The sequence below is a fragment of the Notolepis coatsorum genome (assembly GCF_963971535.1).
Source record: "Notolepis coatsorum genome assembly, chromosome: 13".
NCBI classification, from domain to species: Eukaryota; Metazoa; Chordata; class Actinopteri; order Aulopiformes; family Paralepididae; genus Notolepis; species Notolepis coatsorum.
The window spans coordinates 120,210,120-120,235,685 of NC_140177.1; the positions used below are offsets into that span (position 1 = coordinate 120,210,120).

Consider the following 25,566-nt stretch of genomic DNA (forward strand, 5'->3'; position numbering starts at 1 on the left):
GAAATGTAATAAGCTGAGGTTAGCATATACAAACACATGAAAGACATCCAACACGCACACGCTGCACACACACTGTATCTAAAATAGAAAGAAAGAAAATGCAGAGGGAAATTCAGCACCACAGATCACTCACAATGAACATTTTGTTAAAATAAGAATAGGAATAAGAATACAATTTTTATTAAAATACACAGTCAGCAAACAGCATGTCAAATGACTAATCATCGTTTGACTAAATGACTAATCATCATATGAAATGACTAATCGACTAAATGACTAATCATCGTTTGACTAAATGACTAATCATCATATGAATCAGGGCCACTTTCTGGTGCCATTGTGTCATTATCTGTGCCACTGACTACCATGTCCTAGTCTGGTCACCAGTGACTGAACCCAAAGTCACCACTACATTTTGAAAGTAAACAGCTTTTTCTCTCTGGCTGTCTGCTCTGCACTGTGTGTGTGTGTGTGTGTGTGTGTGTGTGGGGGGGGGGGGGGGGTCTGCTTTTGTGTGTGTGTCACACACACACACACTCACACACACAAAAGCAGTGCACGCTGGGTACATACACACACCTCCCTGTCAGGCCCTACAAGTGGCCCACACAAATTAGCCACAGTATGAGACGCATCGCCATGGCAACCCCCCCCCCCCCCCACACACACACATAAAGGGGGGAGTGGACTCTGGGTTTTAAAGGCTTTGTTCAAGTCTGTAGTAGCGGTGCTGTGTGTCTGTGTGTGTGTCCTAAACAGAGAAGAGAGGGGAAACGAGAGAGAGAGAGAGAGACCTTTTTGAAACAACTTCTCTGTAATTTTCCTTATTCGCATCGGAATAGAAAAAGGAATGAGATGCTACTCCAGGACACATGGTGAGTTTCCATTGTATCTTTAAAGGGAATAATGTTAACGGGTGCTGCGTGTTGCGCTGTGTGTGTGTGTGTGTGTGTGTGTGCGTGTGCGTGTGCGTGTGCGTGTGTGTGTCTTGGTAGCTAAGTGATAACACTCCAGAGGTGTCTTGTGCAGCGTGGAGAAGAGATGTATGGCTTGCTGCTGGATGCTATTACTACATGACAAATGTGCTTCTTCATGTATGTGAGGGTTGGGTTTTTTTTGGTCCCATAGTTGATGGTTTTGTTGTGTTATTTCACATGCTGTGAACTGGAGTGACAGGTTGGAATAGTCTGATATTTGATTGTAATAGTCTGATGTTTGATTGTAATAGTCTGATATTTGATTGTAATAGTCTGATATTTGATTGTAATAGTCTGATATTCTATTGGAATAGTCAGAAGATTGCAATAGTCTGATATTTGATTGGAATAGTCCGATATTTGGTTGTTATTTGATGGAAAGGATTTGTTGTGTGTTGTGATTTAACTTTGCTGACAGAACAATCAAATCAAATAGATGTAATGAAGACAAAATAAAACAACAGCATATAGAATCCAGGTCAGCTGTCCTATAATGTGCATAAAACGTGTTTAATTAGTTTCAGATTGGTTGTTTTTACTCAAAGGCCCTGTTCAGTAGTGATCAAATGATTGGACTAAAGTTTTTGACCTCAGCTGTTATAAATCATGTCCTATTGTCTTGGCACCAAGATATCTATGAATATTCTTATTAACCGAGCTGCTTCTGCATAATTCGCTAGAAACACTGGTCAAATGCAACACATGACTGTTAATTATTTACTATATATTTGTTTATATTATCTTATTATTATTATTATTATAGTAATATATTATTACTATTATTATATTACATAGTCATAATATCAATAATTGTTTGTAGGGCTACTATTCACTAGTACAGCCTCTCAAGGTTTCAGTTTGTGGTTAAGGGACAAAAAATAAGAAGAGACATTCTAGCTTGTGGGGGAGAGAGTCTTCCAAAAAAATGTGGATTAAGTTTAAAATCCCGTCGGGTCAGGGATTTAGGTTGGATTTAGATCCAACAATGACAAGAACGTTTTGTTCCTCCTGAGATTCCTCCCCGATGCCTGGGGAGGGGTTCCACTTGTTGATGAGGCCCACGTTAATCCCTGCTGCTTCCCAGATGCAGACCTAGAGATAGTTAGACACGAAACCATGCTAGTAAAAGCCATAATGGATTATAATGTGTTATAATAGTGTACAAGCTCCTAAAGTTATGTGCATTCATGACACGTTATGTGTCTGGTGAAGTGATTTAGAAACGTCCCCATTACCACCGTCAATTTTAAGGAACACGGCAACATTGTGGGAAACACGCTTACCGTCTTCTCCGGAGGCAGACAAGAAGATAGATACCAATCTCCTCTGTGCGTTCAGTAGAAAGCTATCTGGCTACCAGCTAGCCTAGCTTAGCACAAATGAATGGAAGCGGATACGGACCAGATAGCCTAGCTGTTGCCCAAAAACACCCCTCCCCGAGCTTTAAGCTAGGCTAGCTGGTCCCGTATCCGCTTCCATTCATTTGTGCTAAGCTAGGCTAGACTTAATATTTTTTTTTATATATACATATTTTATTAGTGTCTGGGCAAAGGGATATTTAATCATAGTCACATTTCAGTGTTACAGCCTGCTCTAAAATGGGAGGCAAAACAACAGGCCAGAAAGCTGTGAAATAAAAGTGTTTCTGATGTTGGTATTTAGTTTAAACTGCTGTATTGACATAATACAAGGATTTCAAAAGCAGACTATGAATACAACTGCTTCAAAGATTCAAAGTCTTCCTGTGTCAAGATTTATATTTGGGTGGAATGAAAGTTCAAGATTCAAGAGGTTTATTCATCACATACATACACAAGACATAATAGTGAAATGAAGGTGGCCATGCCCGCTTTGATTGTGCAAAAAATACAAATAATAATAGAATAAAATAGAATTAGAAATAAAATACACATGATAAAAGTACTAAGATAAAATACAAAAGGTAATGAGTCCTATGTGCACTACTATACAATATACAGTTATACTCTATGTCACTATGCTATCCTAACTATACTATTCAAAGAAAGAACTTCCCACCACAGTTAGGACAGCCGAAACCAGACCAATCTTTCGCGGTTGACTAAAAACACACTTCTTCAATCGATATCTGAAATGAAAAAATTAAATAAATACAAATAGTAACCTTCTTACCTATCATGCACTCTTCCTACTATACTAATATGTCTCTACTACTATGCACTCAACACTGCAACACCCGGGGCGGCTAAGTGGCGCAGTGGGCAAGGCGCTCGCAACTAATGCAGGAGATGCTGGGTTCGAGCCCAGCTCTCGGCATTGCTACCAGCTTGGCTGGTCGTTCATACTAACACAATTGGCAGTGTTAGGAGTGGGAAGCTGGTGGGGTGGGGATCGGACGTTGTGGACAGCGACTCCTACAGGTGGGTTGGTGCGCCTGCGCAGCAGAATCAGGAAGCGACGAGAGCGGCGTGTCCCTCCCACGCAGACCCTCGCCGCTGAGAGATCGCGCTGTGCAGGTGAAAAGATGCGATGGCTGCCTCCTCGTGTACCGGAGGGGACACGTGATGCAAAGCTTCGTCCACATTGCAGCCGGCTTGTGGGAGGCATGGCCTAACAGCGTTCGAGACAGGGGAGGGTAGAATTGGACAATACGAAATTGGGATGGGAGAAAAATAGAAAATGGGAGAAAAAGTAGATAAAAAAAATAAAAAAAACACTGCAACACCCAAGTTTCAGCACTGGTTGATGCTCATTGTTACTCAGCTGTAAGAGTTGTACCCTTCCTGCTGACTTGTCGTACAGAACTTGTAAATCGCTTTGGATGAAAGAGTCAGCTAAATGACTAAATGTAAATGTAAAAGAGAGAGAAAGAGAGAGGTGACAACAGGAGAAAGAGAGAGAGAGTTGTACATTCAGGCTACACGAGATAGAGAGAAAGAAGAAAGAAAGAAAGAAGCGAGACATTTTGCACACAAACGGTCCGGTTGTTCAGATCCTAGAAACCATAAGAAACCAGCAAAAAAGAGGAAGGGGTGGAGAGATCAAGAGAGAGAGAGGGCAGCTTCCTGACACCGCTGGCTTTGTGACACCCAAAGTCCGCCCCATTATGCAAATAGCGTATGCTAATGAGCCCCCCCCTCCCTCTCTCTCTCTCCGGCCTGTGGCCCGTTAAAGAGCGCCATTCAGTCAGTCAGTCAAATCCATTTTGTGAATTGCCTCACTTCATCTCCGACAGCTCTAGCTGCTATCAATGGAAATCAGGGGAGATGGCCTTTCAATAAAGGGAGCATTAGGAGCGGGGTATAAAAGCGACCTCTTATATCCGAGCCCGACGCCCACAAGGGTGAGAGAGGGTGGGAGAGGGGACGCCCTGGCGAAAACAGGTCCCATTGAACGGCGTAAATAAGATCCCAATGCTAAGTGGATTCCCCCCCCCCTCTCTTTTCTGTCGCCAGCTAGCTGCTTTCGTACGAATAGTGTTTACAGTCGACCCCAAGTTCAGAGGGTGGTAGCGGTCATGAATGAATGGCACGCAGCATGTGCAAGTTTAGATGGACGGAATCGCACATGCGAGCGGTGTAGGTCAGACATACGGCATTGTTTTATCCATCTTTTCTTTTTAAACTAGCACATTTTTAAAGGGGCTGGATTTCAATGAATGGGAGATCAAGGAGAAGCAAGGCTGAGATTGAACTGAGATTCCTTCTTCGAAAAACCTCCTGAAATGGGCGGCTAAGTGGCGCAGCGGGCAAGGCGCTCGCCACTAATGCAGGAGATGCTGGGTTCGAGCCCAGCTCTCGGCATTGCTACCAGCTTGGCTGGTCGTTCATACTAACGCAATTGGCAGTGTTAGGGGTGGGAAGCTGGTGAGTGGGGATTGGACGTTGTGGACAGCGACTCCTACAGGTCGGTTGGTGCGCCTGCGCAGCAGAATCAGGAAGCAACAGGGGCGGCGTGACCCTCCCACGCAGACCCTCGCCGCTGAGAGATCGCGCTGTGCAGGTGAAAAGATGCGACGGCTGCCTCATCGTGTACCGGAGGGGACACGTGATGCAAGGCTTCGTCCACATTGCAGCCGACCAGTGGGAGGCATGGCCTAACAGCGTTCGAGACAGGGGAGGGTAGAATTGGATAATACGAAATTGGGATAGGAGAAAAATAGAAAATGGGAGAAAAAGTAGATAAAAAAAAAAGAAAAACCTCCTGAAATGCCTCTCTCTTCACAGCTCTTTCTCAAACCTTCCTTGAATACTGAATGACACAAACAATTGTTTTGCTATGTATGAGTCGTTTGTTGGATTTTCTCTTCAAAACTCAAATAATAAGACATTTGGCGTGAGACAGTTGTCCTAAACGACCTATTCACAAATAATTGAGCGATCATTCAGAGAATTCTACATCATTAGCAAAACTAAAAAAAACACACCATTTTCATTTTGATTTTATTGAAACGAAACAGAATTGACTGCTACCCCATGTGAGGACAGCAAACAGCATGGTGTCGAATTGAACGGTAGAGAGGAACATTTATATAAGTGGCCTCCTTACAGAGCCATCAATACTGTATAAAATTCCACACCTCTAACACAGCAGGGTGCTCTCACTCTCACTCTCACACACGTATCCAATTGCAACATCTTTCAGGTTCCCATGTAATATTCTTATTGTACAACAAAGTGTACAACATCGGAACAAACATTTTGAACAAAGTGGCCTTCATATTATCAAAAAAAAAGTATATATATATTAGAGCTGGGCCGTTAACGGCGTTAACGTGCTGCGTTAACGCTATACTAGTATCGCGCGATAATATAATTAACGCATTAATTAATTTTTTTTACCTTTATTTACCCAGGGTAGGTTCGCTGAGCACAGATGCTCTTTTTCAGGAACGCCCTGCTTCACATTCACACAGTTCCATTCACACCTGGGAGCTGCCCAGTACAACCACAGTTGACACCATTGGCCACTGAGCAACTCCACTGGAGCAGTTGATTCAAGCCATGTCACATAGTTCAAGTTTGAAATGATTCTTTCTGTTTTGCTCCTGAGAGTGTGCTAGATACTGTACTGTACTGGTAATATTATTTATTTGTGTTAACTTCTGAATAAAACAACTTATTAAACACAAGTACATCTTATTGAACATTATTTTGATATTTCATTACCAATTATCATAGCAAAACAGCTTTTTCAAACAGTCTGTAATGCATTTTGGAAACGGGAGATGGGCTCATGGTGTAATGGGCCACCTGGCCTGAGAAACAGAAGGAGGAAAGAAAAAGTAAGGACTTACTTCTGGTCATTATTTGGGTAGAACACACATATTTTGAATGCCTTCGGCAGGTTTTTCTTCTTTTTTTTGAGCCATTTTAATGTAGATTAATCTAGATTAAATCCAGGATTGCAGATAGATTAATCTAGATTAAAAAAAAGTAATCTATGCCCACCTCTAATATATATATATATATATATATATATATATATATATATATATATATATATATATATATATATATATATATATATATATATATATATATATATATATATTAGAGGTGGGCATAGATTAATTTTTTTAATATATATATATATATATTCATTTACCTCTTTTATATTATGTGAAGCACCCATAACCAGAAATGTCCCTCCCTCCCTCCCTCCCTCCCTCCCTCCCTCCCTCCCTCCCTCCTCCCTCCCTCCCTCACTCACTCACTCACTCACTCACTCACTCACTCACTCACTCACTCACTCACTCACTCACTCACAGTCAGGGTCTCGGTATACTGTACTACTTGCTTTTAACCATGCATAAGAGTAATGCTTGCAATGCAAACATAATTATTTTACAAGCAAGTATACCGAGACCATTAGCCACACTGTCCCCTAGTGGTGGGTCATAGGCATTGAGTAACACACGTTCGCTTTTCAGTGCATCCTTGGTTTTCATTCAACCTCAACTCCTCACACACACATGTGGAAACCTAACACATGTGGCTGTTTTGAGCCAAAATGGCAGCCCGGGTGTCCCGAAATGTCAACCTTCCGTTGTCCTTGCCCGTACAGATGCCTGACCAGTTTGACCAGACGGTGGTCCTGAACCAGCTGAGGTACTCCGGCATGCTGGAGACGGTGAAGATCCGCCGCACCGGCTTTCCCGTCAGGAGACCCTTCCAGGACTTCTGTGCCAGGTGAGGCCCAAGGAGGACATGGTTTGGCTCCCTTAAAGGGGTAGTTCATATTTTTAGAACCTAGCCCTATTTCAGAATAGTATTTATATTCTATTTCTTACTCACCATGATGATGTTAATTCAGTAAAGTCCTCTCTCAGCACTGTTATATCTTCCTGGACTTTTACTTTACTTTTAAACCGACATAGTACAAATGTATACACTTACACTGTATATTTCTGTATATTTTTACTGTATATTTTATATTAGAATGTAACATAGGAAATGTATATCCCGGACCGTATTTTATTCTTAGGCGTATTGTTATTCTTATTCGTGAATTTTGTTTTGCCTACCTAAATGTTTACTGGTTACTGTGAGCGATTTGTAGTGCCAAATTTCCCTCGGGATGAATAAAGTATTTCTATTCTATTCTATTCCTCATACTAGCTCCAGGTAGTTAGCCACAAACCAATGCACAGTCAACAGGGTTGAGCTCCTAGTCTGTACAAGCCTAACTAAACCTCACTGGTATCTACTTTGTGTGCACGGTGGAGTACATTTCACTGAGCCTCAGTCCGCATTTACAAACTCAGATGTCATTTCTCAACCCCCAGTTCAAGCCTTAGCATCATTTAATGCTATAATAACAACGTTATTGTTGTTATTAGCTGTTTTAAGAGTACACTTTGTAAGTATATTAGTTATATGTTGTTATAAACTGTCTTTGTGAGTTGTAGTTCATGCAAGACAAATTGTAAGAAAAAGAAAAATGACCATGTTTTTCCAGCTCTGTAGCTCGAACGCACGTAGGTCAGAGGTCACGCGTTTCCCACTTCGCACCTCCGACCATAAACGAACACAGCACAGCAACCCTTTGTTAAAAAGTCACCATTGTTAGTCCCTGACCCACGTGCCATGTTAAAACCACTCTGATCTGGCCCCGCCCCTTTTCTCAGGTACAAGGTGCTCATGAGGGGCGTGTCTCAGCTGGAGGACCCCAGGGGGCGCTGTGCTCAGCTGCTCCAATGCTACGACAGCAGTAGTGCAGAGTGGCAGCTGGGCAAGACCAAGGTGAGAGATGGACGCCATGTTGTCTTAACCCCTGTCTGAGTCTAAAGTTTACAGTAGTAACTATGACCGTATCACTCTCCACATACATAGACTCAGTACTACAGTACATCTATGACCGTATCACTCTCCACATACATAGACTCAGTACTACAGTACATCTATGACCGTATCACTCTCCACATACATAGACTCAGTACTACAGTACATCTATGACCGTATCACTCTCCACATACATAGACTCAGTACTACAGTACATCTATGACCGTATCACTCTCCACATACATAGACTCAGTACTACAGTACATCTATGACCGTATCACTCTCCACATACATAGACTCAGTACTACAGTTTCAAGTTTCAAGTTTCAAGTTTCTTTAATAGTTGTCATACAGAAGTACAGAATACTTTCATACAAAATGCTTCTTACTGTTACGCTCCAGAGACTGTGCTAGACAAGATAGTATCAAATAACATAGTATAGCATGTAATTTAGAAGTAGAAAATGAGGTCACAGTGTTCAGTATAGACATATGTACAATGTTCGATGCAGAATAGACGTAACTGAGTTACCATATAATATACAATACTATGCAGTGTACTAATGTACAGTACTATATAGTGCAAAGCAGAAATGGGATGAGGTACAATTTAGGTACAATTTACAGTAAGGTGTACGAGTTGTAGTGCAATCCTTCATCAATAAATATAAAGTGTGGGGAGTGGGTGCTACAGTGTGTTTGTTTAAAGTGGGTGTGTGCTATAAAGTGTGTGGAGTGGGTGCTACAGTGTGTTTGTTTAAAGTGAGTGTGTGTGTGTGGATGTGTGTGCTATGTGCGTTTGATGCTTGTTGTTGTGTAGTGTTCATTGTTCGTTTAGCAGCCTGATGGCCTGGGGATAGAAGCTTCTTCTGAGTCTTTCTGTGCTCGCCTTGAGACTCCGGTATCGCTTGCCTGACCGCAGCAGTTCAAAGAGGCAGTTGTTCGGGTGACTGGAGTCTTTAATGATTCTCTTAGCCTTGCCCCTGCAACGCTTGTTGTAAATGTTCTGGAGGGTGGGGAGCCCCCCTCCAATTGTGCGTTCGGCTGAACGTGTCACTCTTTGTAGTCTGCTTCGGTCTTGTGCAGTGCTATTCCCAAACCAGGAGGTGATGTTGCCAGTCAGGATGCTCTCTATTGTACATGAGTAGAAGTTCTTAAGGATCTTCTGACTGACGTGGAACTTCCTTAGGCGCCTGAGGAAGTAGAGGCGTTGTCGTGCCTTCTTCACAACACTGTCAATGTGTGTGGTCCATGTCAAGTCCTCGGATATGTAGGCTCCGAGGTACTTAATCTATGACTGTATCACTCTCCACATACATAGACTCAGTACTACAGTACATCTATGACCGTATCACTCTCCACATACATAGACTCAGTACTACAGTACATCTATGACCGTATCACTCTCCACATACATAGACTCAGTACTACAGTACATCTATGACTGTATCACTCTCCACATACATAGACTCAGTACTACAGTACATCTATGACTGTGTATCACTCTCCACATACATAGACTCAGTACTACAGTACATCTATGACTGTGTATCACTCTCCACATACATAGACTCAGTACTGTGTACAGTACATCTATGACTGTGTATCACTCTCCACATATATAGAGCTGCCGCGATTACCGCATTACCGCGGTATCGCTGTTACATCACGGCCACCGCAGAGTAGGCTGAATACCGCGTCACCGCTGTTTTTTATAATAATAATAATAAATTACCCTCCTCTCGTTGGGCTTGCGGCTCTGCAGATATACCCTACTCATCTATCGAGGTTCCAAGCGACCCTATTGGGTACCAGAAAAGTCACGTGAAATATTGCAGACCACTGATTGGTCAGAAGAGAGACGCGTCACACGTTGTAGCGTCATGCAGTGTGTTACCACCAATCGGCAAGCGCGTATTAGGTTTTTACTTCCTGAATGTCAGATCATCACAACACGGCTAATAACGTTAGCTTTAACTCTCCACCGGAGTGGACTACGATCGCTCCTAAGGAGTACTAAACGAGACATAATGATTTTACTGTCTGCAACGAATGTTATAATAAAAGCCCTTCGTTCTATACACTTGTCTGATTGAAAACTTTATTAACAGACCGCAGAATGGGACAACTCGGCACGCTCTGAGCAAAGAAAGGAACTGAGATATGAATAGAGTATTGCTTGCCTTGCTATTGTCCGGTAAATACGCTGATGTTATTGAACGTATAACTATATAATGTTAATGCCACAAAACGAATGCCTTTATTATAAAGTAGTAACTTTATAGTAATAATAATAAGAACGGGTCGGGGGGGTAACCAGCCCTGCCCGCGACACCGAGTGAACGGCGCACGACCATAGGGGAAACGTCGAATCCGTGTTTCACTTTCAATAACTAATGCGTGCTTGCCGAATCCCAAACAATATTCATGCTGCAAAGTCATCCTCTAAAAATAGACATTTAGACTAGAGGCAGGCTATATGCTATAAAGAGTAGACTACTACTAAAAAAAAAATGCATTCAAACTTTTTTTTTAAATTTTTTGTGTGCATGCGGTAATAACCGCGGCGGTAGGAAATATTTTGCAAATGTGTGCGGTAAGGAAATAATCAATACCGCGGCAGCTCTATATATAGACTCAATACTGTGTACAGTACATCTATGTTAGCCGTGTTGCATGCAGCAATTGTTTTGTTCTCATCACAACCTTCACAGACATCATCCTCCCTCGGTCTCTCCCAAAAAGAACGGTATCTCCTCTGTGTTCTCCAAGCGGACATGTAAACTGGCTGACGACACCTCATTCTGTGCCCCTTAAGGTTAATATTGTAAATCCACACGCACCTTACATCCTCCAGATTGACCTATTCCAAAGCCAATTTATGACTTGTCTGTCACCTTGGGGAGAGAGAGAGAGAGAGAGAGAGAGAGAGAGAGTGTGTGTGTGTGTGTGTGTGTGTGTGTGTGTGTGTGTGTGTGTGTGTGTGTGTGTGTGTGTGTGTGAGTGTGTGAGTGTGTGAGTGAGTGAGTGAGTGAGTGAGTGAGTGAGTGAGTGAGAATAATGGCTGGCTAGATCAGGGGTTCCCAAACTTTTCAGGCCAGGGCCCAGAAAATAAGGCGTCAGAGAGCCGCGGCCCAATGGACATCATCAGGCTTCTTTTTTTTTTTCTTTTTTTTGCCATGTGACCGATTTTTTAAGCCAAATATCACTTCAATCCTATTAAGTTAGTTCAAGTTAGTTATTCATTTATATGTGCTATTTATGAGAGGGCTAACTTGTTGCAAAATAATAATGATAATAATAATAGCCTCATTAAAATACTATTGTTGCTTCGGTTGTTTTCAGCGTTTTATGTGCATAATCTGTTATTTAGTTTGAAATGTTCGTTGAAATAAGTAGATTTTTCGTTTTTGTTTATTTATTAAGTTAATATAAAACCATATAGTCACATTTTAGAATACAATAAAATAGAATTTTAGAATACAACTAGAAACACTGTCCTGGCCTGCTTCTAAGTTCAGTGGCCTGACAATTTTTTTTTTTTTTTTTTTTTTTTTTTTTTTATCATCTCGCGGCCAACCCGTGGCTGCTCGCGGCCCACCTTTGGGTCGCGACCCCGACTTTGGGAACCACTGGGCTAGAGCACCCGGAGTGTTGAATCCCAGTGTTATTGGATCTTGTTTGTCCATTCCCTCTATCAGAGGACATGGTCTGTCACTGAATAGACCTGGTGGCATCAGTGTGTGCGTGTGTATGTGTGTGTGTGTGTGTATGTGTGTGAGAGATCTTTAATGGAACAGGACAGATGGAGACACAGATCAGAGACCCCAGTGTGACCATGTGACACAGCTGGAAGTGACAGCAGTGTGTGTGTGTGTGTTTGTGTGTGTGTGTGTGTGTGTGTGCAGTGTGTGTGTGTGTTTGTGTGTGTGTGTGTGTGTGTGTGTGTGTGTGTGTGTGTGTGTGTGTGTGTGGGGGGGGGATGGATTGTTGCTGGGTTAATGGATAATTGGTAGCAAATAGGACTAGTGTTCCAAAACATCTGAACTAACCCTTTAAATTAATTCTATGTCAGCCCGCAGGGAGCTTTACATGGAGTCAGCCTCCTGCCTCTCTTTATAGGCACATGTCGGGCCATTGTCTGCAGGATTTTATGGCCCCCAAACTTAATTTCCTGGAAGTTATGCGTCCGCAGGGATCTCCCAGTGGGCGGGTTGTGTTCAGGGGGGCCAGCTACCGTCAGCCCTCAACACCGCAGGCTGAACAGCGACAGAGAGAAATGACTTTAAAAAAATTATTAAATAAAAAGAGAGAAATCTAATATACACACCGTCTTAGCATAGCTTTTAGTTTGCGCTAATTAGCATAGTAATAATTACAGAAGGATTACGGTACTCTTCCTAGTTCATACTCATTGGCATGTGTGTGCGTGTGCATGTGTGTGTGTGTGTGTATCATATTGTGTATTTATTTGTTTAGGAATGCATACGTTTTGGCATTTGATTATGATTATGATCTGTGTGTGTGTGCAAATGAACCTGCTCGACGTCAGTGAGTTCTGAAAGTGTGTTTGGTCCGCAGTAGGGAGGCACCGATACGATGCAGATTCCTTCACTTTGAGTGTCGGCCGACACCAAGTACAGATATGTTGCTTTTACTGAATAGTATAGACTTAGACAATTAGTTTGGGGTCACATATGATCCATGTCTCACCATTAGATAGAGCGACTTCTTTCTATGTGTCAAAAGTGCTGAAAATCAAGACCAAGACTTCCGACGTGTGACTGTACAGCATTTTAGTATTAGGCAAAGTCTTCTGATATGTGATACCCTGTTTAGCCTGGTATCAACTTGATATCTGATACCCTGTTTAGCCTGGTATCAACTTGATATGTGATACCCTGTTTAGCCTGGTATCGACTTGATATGTGATACCCTGTTTAGCCTGGTATCAACTTGATATCTGATACCCTGTTTAGCCTGGTATCAACTTGATATGTGATACCTTGTTTAGCCTGGTATCAACTTGATATGTGATACCCTGTATCGGTCAGTGCATCCCTACCATCACTGGTCAGATGGTGATGTTAATGTGTTAACTATTCATTCTTTACTTTGCCCAGACCTGCACAATGATTTTCAGTGTCAGCGGGATATCCTACACTCCACACAGTATGCATTAATTCTACTGCAAATCACACTGGCTGACTGAATGACTGACAGAGGATGACACAGGATGACACAGATGAGAATTACATTTACATTTACATTTAGTAATTTAGCTGAAGCGACTTACAGATCGCATACAACAAGTGAGCAGGAGGGACACACCTCGGCAGGTACGGGTCATTGTTTGTCTGGTAGCGCTGAGGATAGAGAGTCATCTGTTCCCCTGTGGCGTCCTGACATCTCCCCGCGGCTGAGGATTGAGAGTAGCTTCTCTAATCGGCTTAACCTCAGGCCCCTACAATGGGGCTGCTGGTTCCCCTATCAATGGAGGACAGCGTGGGCCCACCCAAAATATGTGTGCACACTAAGTACCTGTGTAAGATCAGTCTTTTCAGAAAAGGGATCTCTACCAAATGGACTCTGTAATTTTTATTGAACTCTTCTTTCTTTCATGGGCTGGAAACAAAAGGGGAGGGAGTGCTGCTTTGGTTTGGCTTGGAGTTGGAGTTGACAGATAGATAGACGGTGTCTCTTAAATGGGGCTTTGAATCTGTTCTTCTGTAATATCTTTATATTCAGTACAATTGGGTCACACTATATAGGCCTACTACTACTCATAGTTGCTATGTTAAGTTGTGTGTTCAAGATTCAAACTAAATCCATCGATCTATCTATTTGTATTAAACGTGTGCTTCTCACAGTGTTTTAGCCTGTATGAAACAATTATTTAGTGGTCATGATTTGTTAAATAGTTCAGCTTTTGCTTACGTAATAAATGAGAGACTTTTTAAATGTCAAGTCGGGATGATATGCTCGCCAGTTTGCTCCACTGTCTAACTGAGGATGAGAGATATGAATGTTTGCCCGTCATCATGTCAAAATACTTCCCAAAGGTCAGTGAATACCACGATCACAACACCAGAGGGAGCTCCACAAATCATGTCAAACCCAGATTCGGCTCAAATAAGGGACTAAACACGTTTCGCAATTATGCCACATCAATGTGGAACGCCCTACCCAAAGCTGTAAAGGAATGTGGATCACTACCCACTTTCAAAACCTCTCTCAAGGGACACCTACGGGAGACTGCAATTCAACACTGGCCCCTGTAAATATCCTAACCCAATCATTCCAACCCCCTCCAATGTACAGTCATTTACCTAGTATGGTTTTGTCAATAGTTCAATGTACAATTGTGTTTGTTTGGACAGTGTCTCCTCCCCCCCCCCCCCTCAATGTACAGTGTTACTTGTTTATACAGTATGCCCCCCGCCCCCCCCCCCCCCAACCACCTCCAATGTAAATTACCCAGTATGGTTGTCAATATCCCAATGTACCCAACCCCCCCCCACCCAACCTCCAATGTACAGTTTCTACGTCAAATGTATATACTCCCTTTTCTTGACTCCTTCTGTATCACAAACAGTACTGTATTTGCAAATCTGGTATGTCATAAATGTATAGATGTAGCAGTACTGACTATCTGTATGTCATGTATGTCATATATGTCTATATGAATTGAAAATGGGGGACCCTGATGGAAACAAGACAAACGTCTTTCTCAGGTCTGCATCCCCTTAACAATTGTATGTATTGAGCCGTACTGTATTGTACCCATTCTGCAATCTGTTAAATAAAGTTTTCATTCATTCATTCATTCATTCATTCATTCATTCATCTAATAACGTTTACATAAAATAACGGAACTGTACGGAATTGTGCACTGTTGAGTCTGAGCTCGAAACACAAAAATGTCATTACCTGCAATGCCCCTGTATTGTTTGTATAATGTATATATATATTTTTTTAAACTTTGACCAGTCAGCTGGTTCTTTTAGCGTTTATCGCTTTTTCATCGCATTCATACTTGGTCAAGTTCGACCGACAGAAGCAGGCTGAAAGGGTTCAGATGGGGGGGAAGACACTCTGGGAAAGGCACGGCTGCCGTCCGGGATTCGAACGCGCTCAGCCCCAGATCCGTGACGAGCACGGTTGTCCACGGCGCTGAAATAGCACTCGCGGTACGTGGTGAGCTACTGGAGCTCCCCTGTATAATGTATATTTGACAAATCTCTCTCTCTCTCTCTCTCTCTCTCTCTCTCTCTCTCTCTCTCTCTCTCTCTCTCTCTCTCTCTCTCTCTCTCTCTCTCTCTCTCTCTCTCCAGGTGTTTATGAGGGAGTCGTTGGAGCACTGTCTGGAGAACCAGAGGGAGGTTCAGGTGCTGAAGGCGGCCGTGATCATCCAGGCCCACGTCACAGGATACATGGCCAGGTACCAACTATTCATACATAGAATTCTTACTGAGCACGCCTGTGTCTCCCCTACTCTGTCTCCCTCTCAGCCTTCCTACTGTCTCAATAAAGAACCTTCTCTCCGGTGTCTCCCCTACTCCGTCTCCCTCTCAGCTTTCCTACTGTCTCAATAAAGAACATTATCTCCTGTGTATCCCTCTCAGCCTTCCTACTGTCTCAATAAAGAACCTTCTCTCCTGTGTCTCCCCTACTCCGTCTCCCTCTCAGCCTTCCTACTGTCTCAATAAAGAACCTTCTCTCCTGTGTCTCCCTCTCAGCCTTCCTACTGTCTCAATAAAGAACCTTCTCTCCTGTGTCTCCCCTACTCCGTCTCCCTCTCAGCCTTCCTACTGTCTCAATAAAGAACCTTCTCTCCTGTGTCTCCCTCTCAGCCTTCCTACTGTCTCAATAAAGAACCTTCTCTCCTGTGTCTCCCCTACTCTGTCTCCCTCTCAGCCTTCCTACTGTCTCAATAAAGAACCTTCTCTCCTGTGTCTCCCCTACTCTGTCTCCCTCTCAGCCTTCCTACTGTCTCAATAAAGAACCTTCTCTCCTGTGTCTCCCCTACTCTGTCTCCCTCTCAGTATTCCTACTGTCTCAATAAAGAACCTTCTCTCCTGTGTCTCCCCTACTCTGTTTCCCTCTCAGCCTTCCTACTGTCTCAATAAAGAACCTTCTCTCCTGTGTTTCCCTCTCAGCCTTCCTACTGTCTCAATAAAGAACCTTCTCTCCTGTGTCTCCCCTACTCTGTCTCCCTCTCAGCCTTCCTACTGTCTCAATAAAGAACCTTCTCTCCTGTGTCTCCCCTACTCTGTCTCCCTCTCAGCCTTCCTACTGTCTCAATAAAGAACATTATCTCCTGTGTCTCCCTCTCAGCCTTCCTACTGTCTCAATAAAGAACCTTCTCTCCTGTGTCTCCCTCTCAGCCTTCCTACTGTCTCAATAAAGAACCTCCTCTCCTGTGTCTCCCTGTCAGCCGTCCTACTGTCTCAATAAAGAACCTTCTCTCCTGTGTCTCCCTCTCAGCCTTCCTACTGTCTCAATAAAGAACCTTCTCTCCTGTGTCTCCTCTACTCCCTCTCCCTCTCAGCCTTCCTATGTCTCTGACTACTGACTACTTTCCTTTAAAAACAACAAAACAAAAACTTGAAAGCATTTCCAATGCCCCCCCCCGCACACACATCGCAGGAAGCAGTACAGGAAGCTGCTGCAGTGCATCGTGGTCATTCAGAAGAACTACCGGGCCTTCTATTGGAGGAGGAAGTTCCTGCTTCTGCGCTGGGCGGCCCTCACCTTCCAGAAGCGGCTGCGTGGCCAGCTGGCCCGGAGGGCCTTCTGCCAGCTGTTGGAGGAGAGGAGGAGGATGGAGGAGGAGGAGCTGTGCCAGAGGAGGAGGATGCAGGAGGAGGAGCTGTGCCAGAGGAGGAGGATGGAGGAGGAGCGGGAGAGGTGCGGTGTCTCACTCCCATTTTCTTTTGAGTGTCATTTGTTTATTTGTTTCTCAGGATCCTGGGGTCCGTGTTACAATACATGATTACAGTATTATTGCAGTACCTGTAACCCTCCTGTTGCTGCTGGAAATCAAACCAGCAACTAAAAGAAATAAAAGAAAACATACGAAAATGTACTCATTGTGTCTTTTGCGGTCTGTAGGGAGAGACAGAGGTTGGAGGCAGAGCGACTCAGTCGAGAGGTAAGCAAACTGATTAGCAGGAGAACCGAATAAGTCGGTTTGACATTTTCTAATAGAGTGACCTTTCATAGCAGGAAACAGACATAACTTCAAACAATCCATCTCCGTGGTACTTCTGCCTCCTACATCTAATTGTTTCGTTCCTGTCCCATCGTTAGGCTGAGGAGGCAAGGAAGACGGAGGAGGTCCATCAAGCCGAAGAGCTGGCGTCTCTAGCCGCCTCTAGCCAGGCACAGCGGGGCGCGGTCGCCGCGACGTCACCGGCCGCCTCAGACGAGCCTGAGTCCCCGGACGAGGTGTTCGCAGAGGAGGAGGAGGACGAGGAGGTGATTAAGGACGCGTCGCAGGTGGAAGAGATCCTGCGGCTGGAGCGGGAGATCCAGACCCTCCAGCGGCAGAAGGAGCGCCAGGAGCTGTCCCTGACGGAGGCCTCCCTCGGCCGGCTGCAGCTGCTCCGCGACCAGGAGCTGCGGCGGCTGGAGGACGAGGCCTGCAAGGCCGCGCAGCAGTTCCTGGACTCGCTGAACTTCGACGAGATCGACGAGTGCGTGCGGAACATCGAGAGCTCCCTGGTGGTGGTCGGCGACGCTGAGGAGAAGAAGGACGGCGGGGAGGGGAGGAGACGAGGGGGAGGAGACGAGGGGGGGAGGAGGAGGAGGTAGACGAGGGTTTCGGCGCGGACGAGGAGGCCTTCAAGGACTCGCCCAACCCGAGCGAGCACGGCCACTCGGATGGCCAGCGGACCAGCGGGATCCGCACGAGCGACGACTCGTCGGAGGAGGACCCGTACGCCAACGAGAGCGTGCTCCCGCCGCCGGCCGCGCTGCTTCACCTGGCCCTGCCGCTGCCGCCGCCGGCCTGCCACAGCGTGTCGTCCAGCGGGGACTCTGCTTACTGCCACGCCCAGGCTTCCTCGGAGGCCCCGTCGGACGAGCTGGTGGAGCTCATCCCCCCGGACGAGGACTCGGACTACGACCAGGACGACTATGACGAGGGCGCCGTATTGTCCAGCGGCAGCGTCGCCCTGTCCAACCCCCGCAGCGGACAGTGGTCCCCGGACTACCGCGGCTCCATGGGCACCTACAACAGCTCGGGGGCGTACCGCTTCAGCTCCGAGGGGGCCCAGTCATCGGTGGGTATATCAGCCGTGCGTGGCGATACGGACCACATGCAGTTTTGACGCGAAATCGTAACTAGACGTGATCAATTAATCATACCATCATCATACTTAGTAGTATAGTATGTGTACATAATATTTCCCTTTTTGTTATTAACGTTCTTCCTCCCTCCTGAAACTAAAACAACAGCAGTGTCTTTAAATTGCTGCAGTTTACACACTTAGTGCAAGTGGTTTGATACACAAAATGCATCAAAATGAAATCTTTCAAACCTGCCTTTCTCGATTTGGTGTTTCGATACATTTAAATGTCCCCTCCGTGGGGGAAAAAACAACATACTCTTTCTATGAACTAGTAAGGTTGACAGTAAAGTCTGCAGTAATATTCAATGGCATTCAGTGAACACTCTTTCGACACCGGGTGTTTTCCTTTTGTTTTTGTCTTATCGTCGTCCTTATTGGACCGTGTAGTTCGAGGACAGCGAGGACGACTTCGACAGGTGCGACACGGACGACGAGCTGTCGTACCGGCGCGACTCCGTCTACAGCTGCGTGACGCTGCCCTATTTCCACAGCTTCCTGCACATTAAAGGTGAGTCTCACTTCCTAGAAACGCTAAAACATAATGGACATATTAAAGGGATAGTGATTTTGGGAACCATAGCCCTATTTCCTACTTACTAACGATGATGTTGATCAGTAGAGTCCTTTCTCAGCACAATCCATGCTGTTCTTCATACTAGCTCCGACTAGTTAGCCATAAACCAATGCAAAGTCAATGGGGTCAAGCTCCTGTTTGTACAAGCTGACTGAAGCTCACTGAAATGTACTTTGTGTGCACCGTGGAGTACGTTTTAGTGAGCTTCAGTCAGCTTGTACAAGACAGGAGCTTGACCCCATTGACTTTGTTTGTGGCTAACTAGCCGATGCTAGTATGAGGAACAGCATGGATTATGCTGAAGCATTATTGGTTCATATCATATTATTTCATATCGGTTATACATTTATGTCCAGCATTGTTGCTGGATCTGCGATAGGGGCGAATGCAGTTGGGTTTGCACGGTTCGAAACCTTGGTTTCTATGGTAAAGGGTAAAGAATAGCCACATTCAGGCCAAAACCTCCACACCTGTGCCCAGTCTCCTAAGGTTTGGGGGGGGGGGGGGTTAAGCCAGGTAACCCTTTCACTACCACACTACAGAAGGTTAAACCGTCTGTAGTGTGATAGTAAAGGGTTAACCTTCTGTAGTGTGGTAGTGAAAGGGTTAACCTGCTGTTGTCGGCAGTGAAAGGGTTAACCTTCTTTATTGTCACAGTGAAAGGGTTAACCGTTAGAGTTAGTGTGGCAGTGAAAGGGTTAACATTCTGTATTGTCACAGTGAAAGGGTTAACCGTTAGGTAGTGTGGCATTGAAATGGTTAACCTTCTGTATTGTTGCAGTGAAAGGGTTAACCTGCTGTCGTGCTGCAGTGAAAGGGTTAACCTTCTGTATTGTCACAGTGAAAGGGTTAATGCCATACCTTGTGCAGCTCACATGACACATTACAGGAAGTGACTTGGTCAGTGTCCCCTTTGAAACCACCTCACCGTCCAATGGACCTGTCTCAAACCCTGCCCTCTTTTCTTGATCCTCCAATCACAACTGTCGCTTACCTCGGACAAACCAAGTTTGTCCGAGGTAAGCGACAGTTGTGATTGGAGGATCAAGAAAAGAGGGCAGGGTTTGAGACAGGTCCATCCGGTTCTCCCTCTGCCCCCAGGCCATCAGGACACTCAATGCTCAATGACACTATGTAACAACCTATCATCTACACTCACGGCACACACATCCACATGTACACACTCACTTTAAACAAACACTCACCTTATCACTCACTTTACTCACTTTAGACACTTTAACACACTTTATATGTATCTATTATTACATTCATACCTCATTTGCACCTTACCCTAAGTTTTGTACTTAATTTCATTTCTGCATTGTACCTCACTGTTACTCATTTTACTCTGTATTGTATATATGTATATTGACTGAACATTCCTTTACTTATTACTTACTTCGTAATGACTTATTTGAATTTATTTTTACTGTATGTAGCACACTCTCATAGGCTCATACAGAAACAAGCATTTCATCATAAAGTATTCTGTATTTTGTATTTTTGATAAAATAAACAAACTTGAACCTCCCTCTGCCCCTGCAGGCGGCCTGATGAACACGTGGAAGCGGCGCTGGTGCGTGCTGAAGGACGAGACCTTCCTGTGGTTCCGGGCCAAGCAGGAGGCGCTGAAGCAGGGCTGGCTGCACAAGAAGGGCGGCGGCTCGTCCACGCTGTCGCGCCGCAACTGGAAGCGCCGCTGGTTCGTCCTGCGCCAGAGCAAGCTCATGTACTTCGAGAACGACAGCGAGGACAGGATGAAGGGCTTGCTGGACATCCACCAGGCCAAGTAAGGAAGGGAGGAACGGATAGTATTATGGGGACGGAGAGGGAGGGAGGAAAGGAAAAAGGTCACGTTAGAAGAACGAGTTATAATGGGGTATCTCAGACCAAGAACCATATAACTCCGTTTTAGGTTTTCAGAGGAAATGTGTTTCCGGACTTTTACCTAAAAAGATTTATGTAAATTGTAATTGAGTGTTGTGTTCATTCGCAGTTAAATTTTAACCCATTCTCCGCCATTGACTGATTAAGACATCATTCCTCGCCATGCTTACGACGTCATCGAGATCAATATTTCAAATTTCCGTCATGGTATTCACATCATGACTGGTGCTGTAGATCTCCACTCAACTCTCCAGCGCTTCAATACCGCCACCTGGTGGCCGATCAACGAGTTGCCAAACCGGAAGTGGGGCCGGAAGTGCTTGGTGTCACCCCTATTCCGTCCGCCACTCGCTATCGCTTGCGGGACTCCATCTGGACACACTGGATAATCGTTCCGTTGCCATAACTCGATAAACAACATTATTTGGACGTATATAGTATTATACAACCTGGAAATGGAGCGCATAGATCAACATCCCATAATAGCGATCTTTTTGCTCCAGTATCATCCCCCATCGCTACGAGGAAGCTGCGGTGAGTTTCAGTGTTTTTGATTATTATTATCCATACAAACTGCTATGATCTATATATCACCCATACGACATGAATCATTTAACGTCGGTCATTGCATTATAAACGACCCCCCCCCCCCCCCCCCCCCCCCTCCGGTCACCAGCAGATGATGAGTCATGATGTTTAGGACCTTGTACAATTGAAATTTTTCATCTGGCGTCAATCGCTATCAAACTGCATTTGATGATCTAATATATGCATAAATGGCTATAACTCACGTTCTATGAAATACTGCAGAAAACGATAAAAACATATTCATACTCTTCTAGACCGTATTTTTGTATGAATGTGTGAATGAAAAAGTATAACGTTCCCACATCCTGAACGATAGATAATTGATGTTGAATGGGCCATAGTAATGTCAATTTAGCAATACAATTTAAAGGCCAACCTTCACGTTGTATTTTTGTTCAATAAACAATGTGGACTAGGCCAACGGTGAGTTTCATGAAGAAGGAAAAAAAAAGTATTGAAATTGACCCAGTTTTAGCGTTTTTATCAAACATTTTGTCTGCCCAACACAATCACCACGCACGTGGATATTTTAATCAATGGTTCATAACGTGCGTGTGTAATCGAAATGATTTCGTCACAACAGGTGCAGGGCACCAGGGGGCTCACCAGGGGGCGCTGAGAGTCACACACAGCTAGTGGCAGGCACTGCAGGCAGAGAGCCTTGCTACCATAGATATATGCTGATTGATTGATTGATTGATTGATTGAAAACTTTATTAACAGATTGCAGAATGGGTACAATACAGTACAGCTCAATACACACAATTGTTAAGGGGATGCAGACCAGAGAAAGACTTTCGTCTTGTTTACATCAGGGTCCCCCATTTTCAATTCATCAGGACATATATGACATACATGACATACAGATAGTCAGTACTGCTACATCTATACATTTATGACATACCAGATTTGCAAATACAGTACTGTTTGTGATACAGAAGGAGTCAGGAAAAGGGAGTATATACATTTGACGTAGAAACTGTACATTGGAGGAGGTTGGGTGGGGGGGGGGGGTTGGGTACACTGGGGTATTGACAACCATACTGGGTAATCTACATTGGAGGTGGTTGGGGGGGGGGGGGGGCACACTGTATAAACAAGCAAAACTGTACATTGAGGGGGGGGGGGGGGGGGACACTGTACAAACAAACAAAATTGTACATTGGACTATTGACAAAACCATACTAGGTAAATGACTGTACATTGGAGGGGGTTGGGTTAGGATATTTACAGGGGCCAGTGTTGAATTGCAGTCTCCCGTAGGTGTCCCTTGAGAGAGGTTTTGAAAGTGGGTAGTGATCCACATTCCTTTACAGCTTTGGGTAGGGCGTTCCACATTGATGTGGCATAATTGCGAAACGTGTTTAGTCCCTTATTTGAGCCGAATCTGGGTTTAACATGATTTGTGGAGCTCCCTCTGGTGTTGTGATCGTGGTATTCACTGACCTTTGGGAAGTATTTTGACATGTACATGGGTACCTTGGTTGTGTAGTGTATCTTGTAGACCAGGCCCATTGCAAGTTGCTGTACTCTGTCGTCTACTCTAAGCCATCCTAGGTTGTCAAAGTGGGCAGGGGTGAGGTGGGTTCTAGGAGTAAGGTCAAGCAGTAGTCTGACTAGTTTGTTTTGAGATGTTTGTAATTTTGTTTTTAGCGCCTTTGAGGTGCTTTGGTACCATGAGGTGCAAGCATAGTCGTAGTACCCCTGAATGAGTGCTCCTGCCAGAGTCTTCAGGGTATTCTTGTTTACCAGAGAGGAGATCCGGTACAAGAATCGAGTTCGTTGGTTGACTTTTTTTATTACATTGGATGCCATTTTGTCACAGGAGAGATTAGCCTCTAGGATGGAACCCAGGTAGGTAATTTCATCTTTCCTTGTGACAATATTGTCACCCACTGTAACTGAGAAGCCGTCGGTCTTGCTGAGTTTGTTATTTGAACCGAAGAGAATGGACTCTGTTTTGCCCATGTGTAATGATAGTTTGTTATCAGCGAGCCATATGCAGATTCTGCCTAGTTCCGAGCTGAGGGTTTTTTCAACCTGTAACTTGTTCTTGTCAGAGACCAGCAGGGCTGAGTCGTCCGCAAACAGGAACAAGTTGCAGTCACAAGCTGACGACATGTCATTTGCATAAATTAGGAACAGTAGTGGACCTAGTATGCTTCCTTGTGGAACACCACAGCTCACTGTGAGGGGGGGTATAGGGTACCGTTTACCTCCACCATCTGTTCCCTCCCCTCAAGGTAGGATTGCATCCAGCTCACTGATAGACTATCAAAACCAATTGCTTTTAGCTTGTCAATCAGAATGGAGTGATTGACCGTGTCAAAGGCCTTTTGTAGGTCCAGCATGACCATGCCGCAGTATTTGCCTGCGTCCACCTCTTGTTTGATGTGGTCATTCAAATAGAGAAGGCATGTGTCAGTGGAGTGGGATGTTCTGAAGCCAGATTGGAATTCGTAGATTAGATTTTTTTTCCGCTAGGTACTTTTCGACCTGTTCGTAGACTATTTTTTCCATGACTTTCGAGATGGAGGTGAGAATAGAAACAGGGCGGTAGTTGCCTGGGTCTAATTTGCTGCCCTTTTTGTGCAGAGGGGTCACCCTCGCAATTTTGAAGTCCTTGGGGACGTGTCCCTGTTTTATGGAGAGGTTTATTTTGTGTGTGATGATTGGGGTGATGGCGGCTGCTGAGTCTCTGAGGAATTTGGAGGGGATGTTGTCATGGCCAGTGGCCTTGTTAGGTTGGAGGGCGCTCAGTTTATTATGCTTGCTACTACTAGCCGAATGAAAATGTATGTTTCACCTAACAATATTGCTCCGTGATTATAGCCACCCATCTCTAAAGCCACAACCACGTTACCATATTTGTAATAATGTAAATCATTGTGTCGTTGTACACATATTGTGTTTATAACGTTAGTAGCTAACATAGCTTAGCTTAGTAGCTATTGTGCTAACAACATATCCCGACATCCGGCTCGCTGGCCGGCATGAACGGCCGACCCAAAATGGTTCTCTCCTCTCTGTACACCCCGTCCCCACGGGTACCCTGCCGGGGGGGCCCATGGACGCGACAACGGCGACAATGGTGGCAGCCTGTAGGGTGCTCGAGCCTGTAAAGGCTAGTGGTACACGATAGCTATGAGCTAACAACGGCCGCCGCTGTTGTCGCGTCCACAAGCTCCTCCGCAGGACACCCGCGAGGACGGGGGCACACAAAGAGGAGAGAACCATAGGCTAACGTCAGTGTAGTGGTCCCGACTGTAGCAGGGACGGCGGAGCTATAGGCTAACTAACTGTGATGCACCGAGTGGGCCACCATTGATCTAGTACTATGACCCGGACGGGCAAGGCATTTCCTGAAGTGACGTCACGGCCGTGCTAGCGTCTGATAAGCTTTTAGATTCGGCTCATTAATATGCACCTGTAGTGACGTCGGCATTTGATAAGCTTTTTTGATTCGCGCGTGCATGTTATTCGTGCGTGGACCTTTTTAACTCTTTCAGAGTGGCGTTTCCGGTGTCAAATGGAAAAAAATAAATAATGAAATTATATACCAATGATGTAAACTACCCATAATTGATCAGTAGGGTTTAACCTGGAGGTTGGGCTTTAAAGAGTTATAGCCCTGCAAAGTAGGTGAACATCTCCATAGACAAATAGAGCTGGCAGAGGATGGTATAAGAAGGGTACAATGCCTGGCGAAGAATGGGTTCATTCGAAGCTTCGAGATAAAAAAAATATTTCTTTAAAAAAAAAGTTTTTTTTTTTGGGGACTTGTACAGCACTTTGTTCAACTTTGTCAGTGCTGTAAAGTTTAAACCTTTTTAAATCTTAGACAAACAAAACACTTTGCTTTCATGAAATATTGTAAGCCGTCATTTGAGGCTTTATAAAAGCAGCACAATGAACACAAATCT

The 25,566-nt window shown here is 44.6% G+C and overlaps 1 protein-coding gene across 1 annotated transcript in view; it reads left to right on the forward strand.

Annotated features, from left to right (window-relative positions):
* myo10 (myosin X) overlaps positions 1-25,566 on the forward strand; it is a 320,882-nt gene that overhangs the window by 273,923 nt on the left and 21,393 nt on the right. The window contains 9 exon segments of the mRNA XM_084327904.1: positions 7,023-7,147; positions 8,086-8,200; positions 15,574-15,680; positions 16,889-17,149; positions 17,354-17,393; positions 17,552-17,992; positions 17,995-18,525; positions 18,982-19,102; positions 20,714-20,957. Of these exon segments, the coding sequence (XP_084184030.1) occupies positions 7,023-7,147; positions 8,086-8,200; positions 15,574-15,680; positions 16,889-17,149; positions 17,354-17,393; positions 17,552-17,992; positions 17,995-18,525; positions 18,982-19,102; positions 20,714-20,957 (1,985 nt within the window).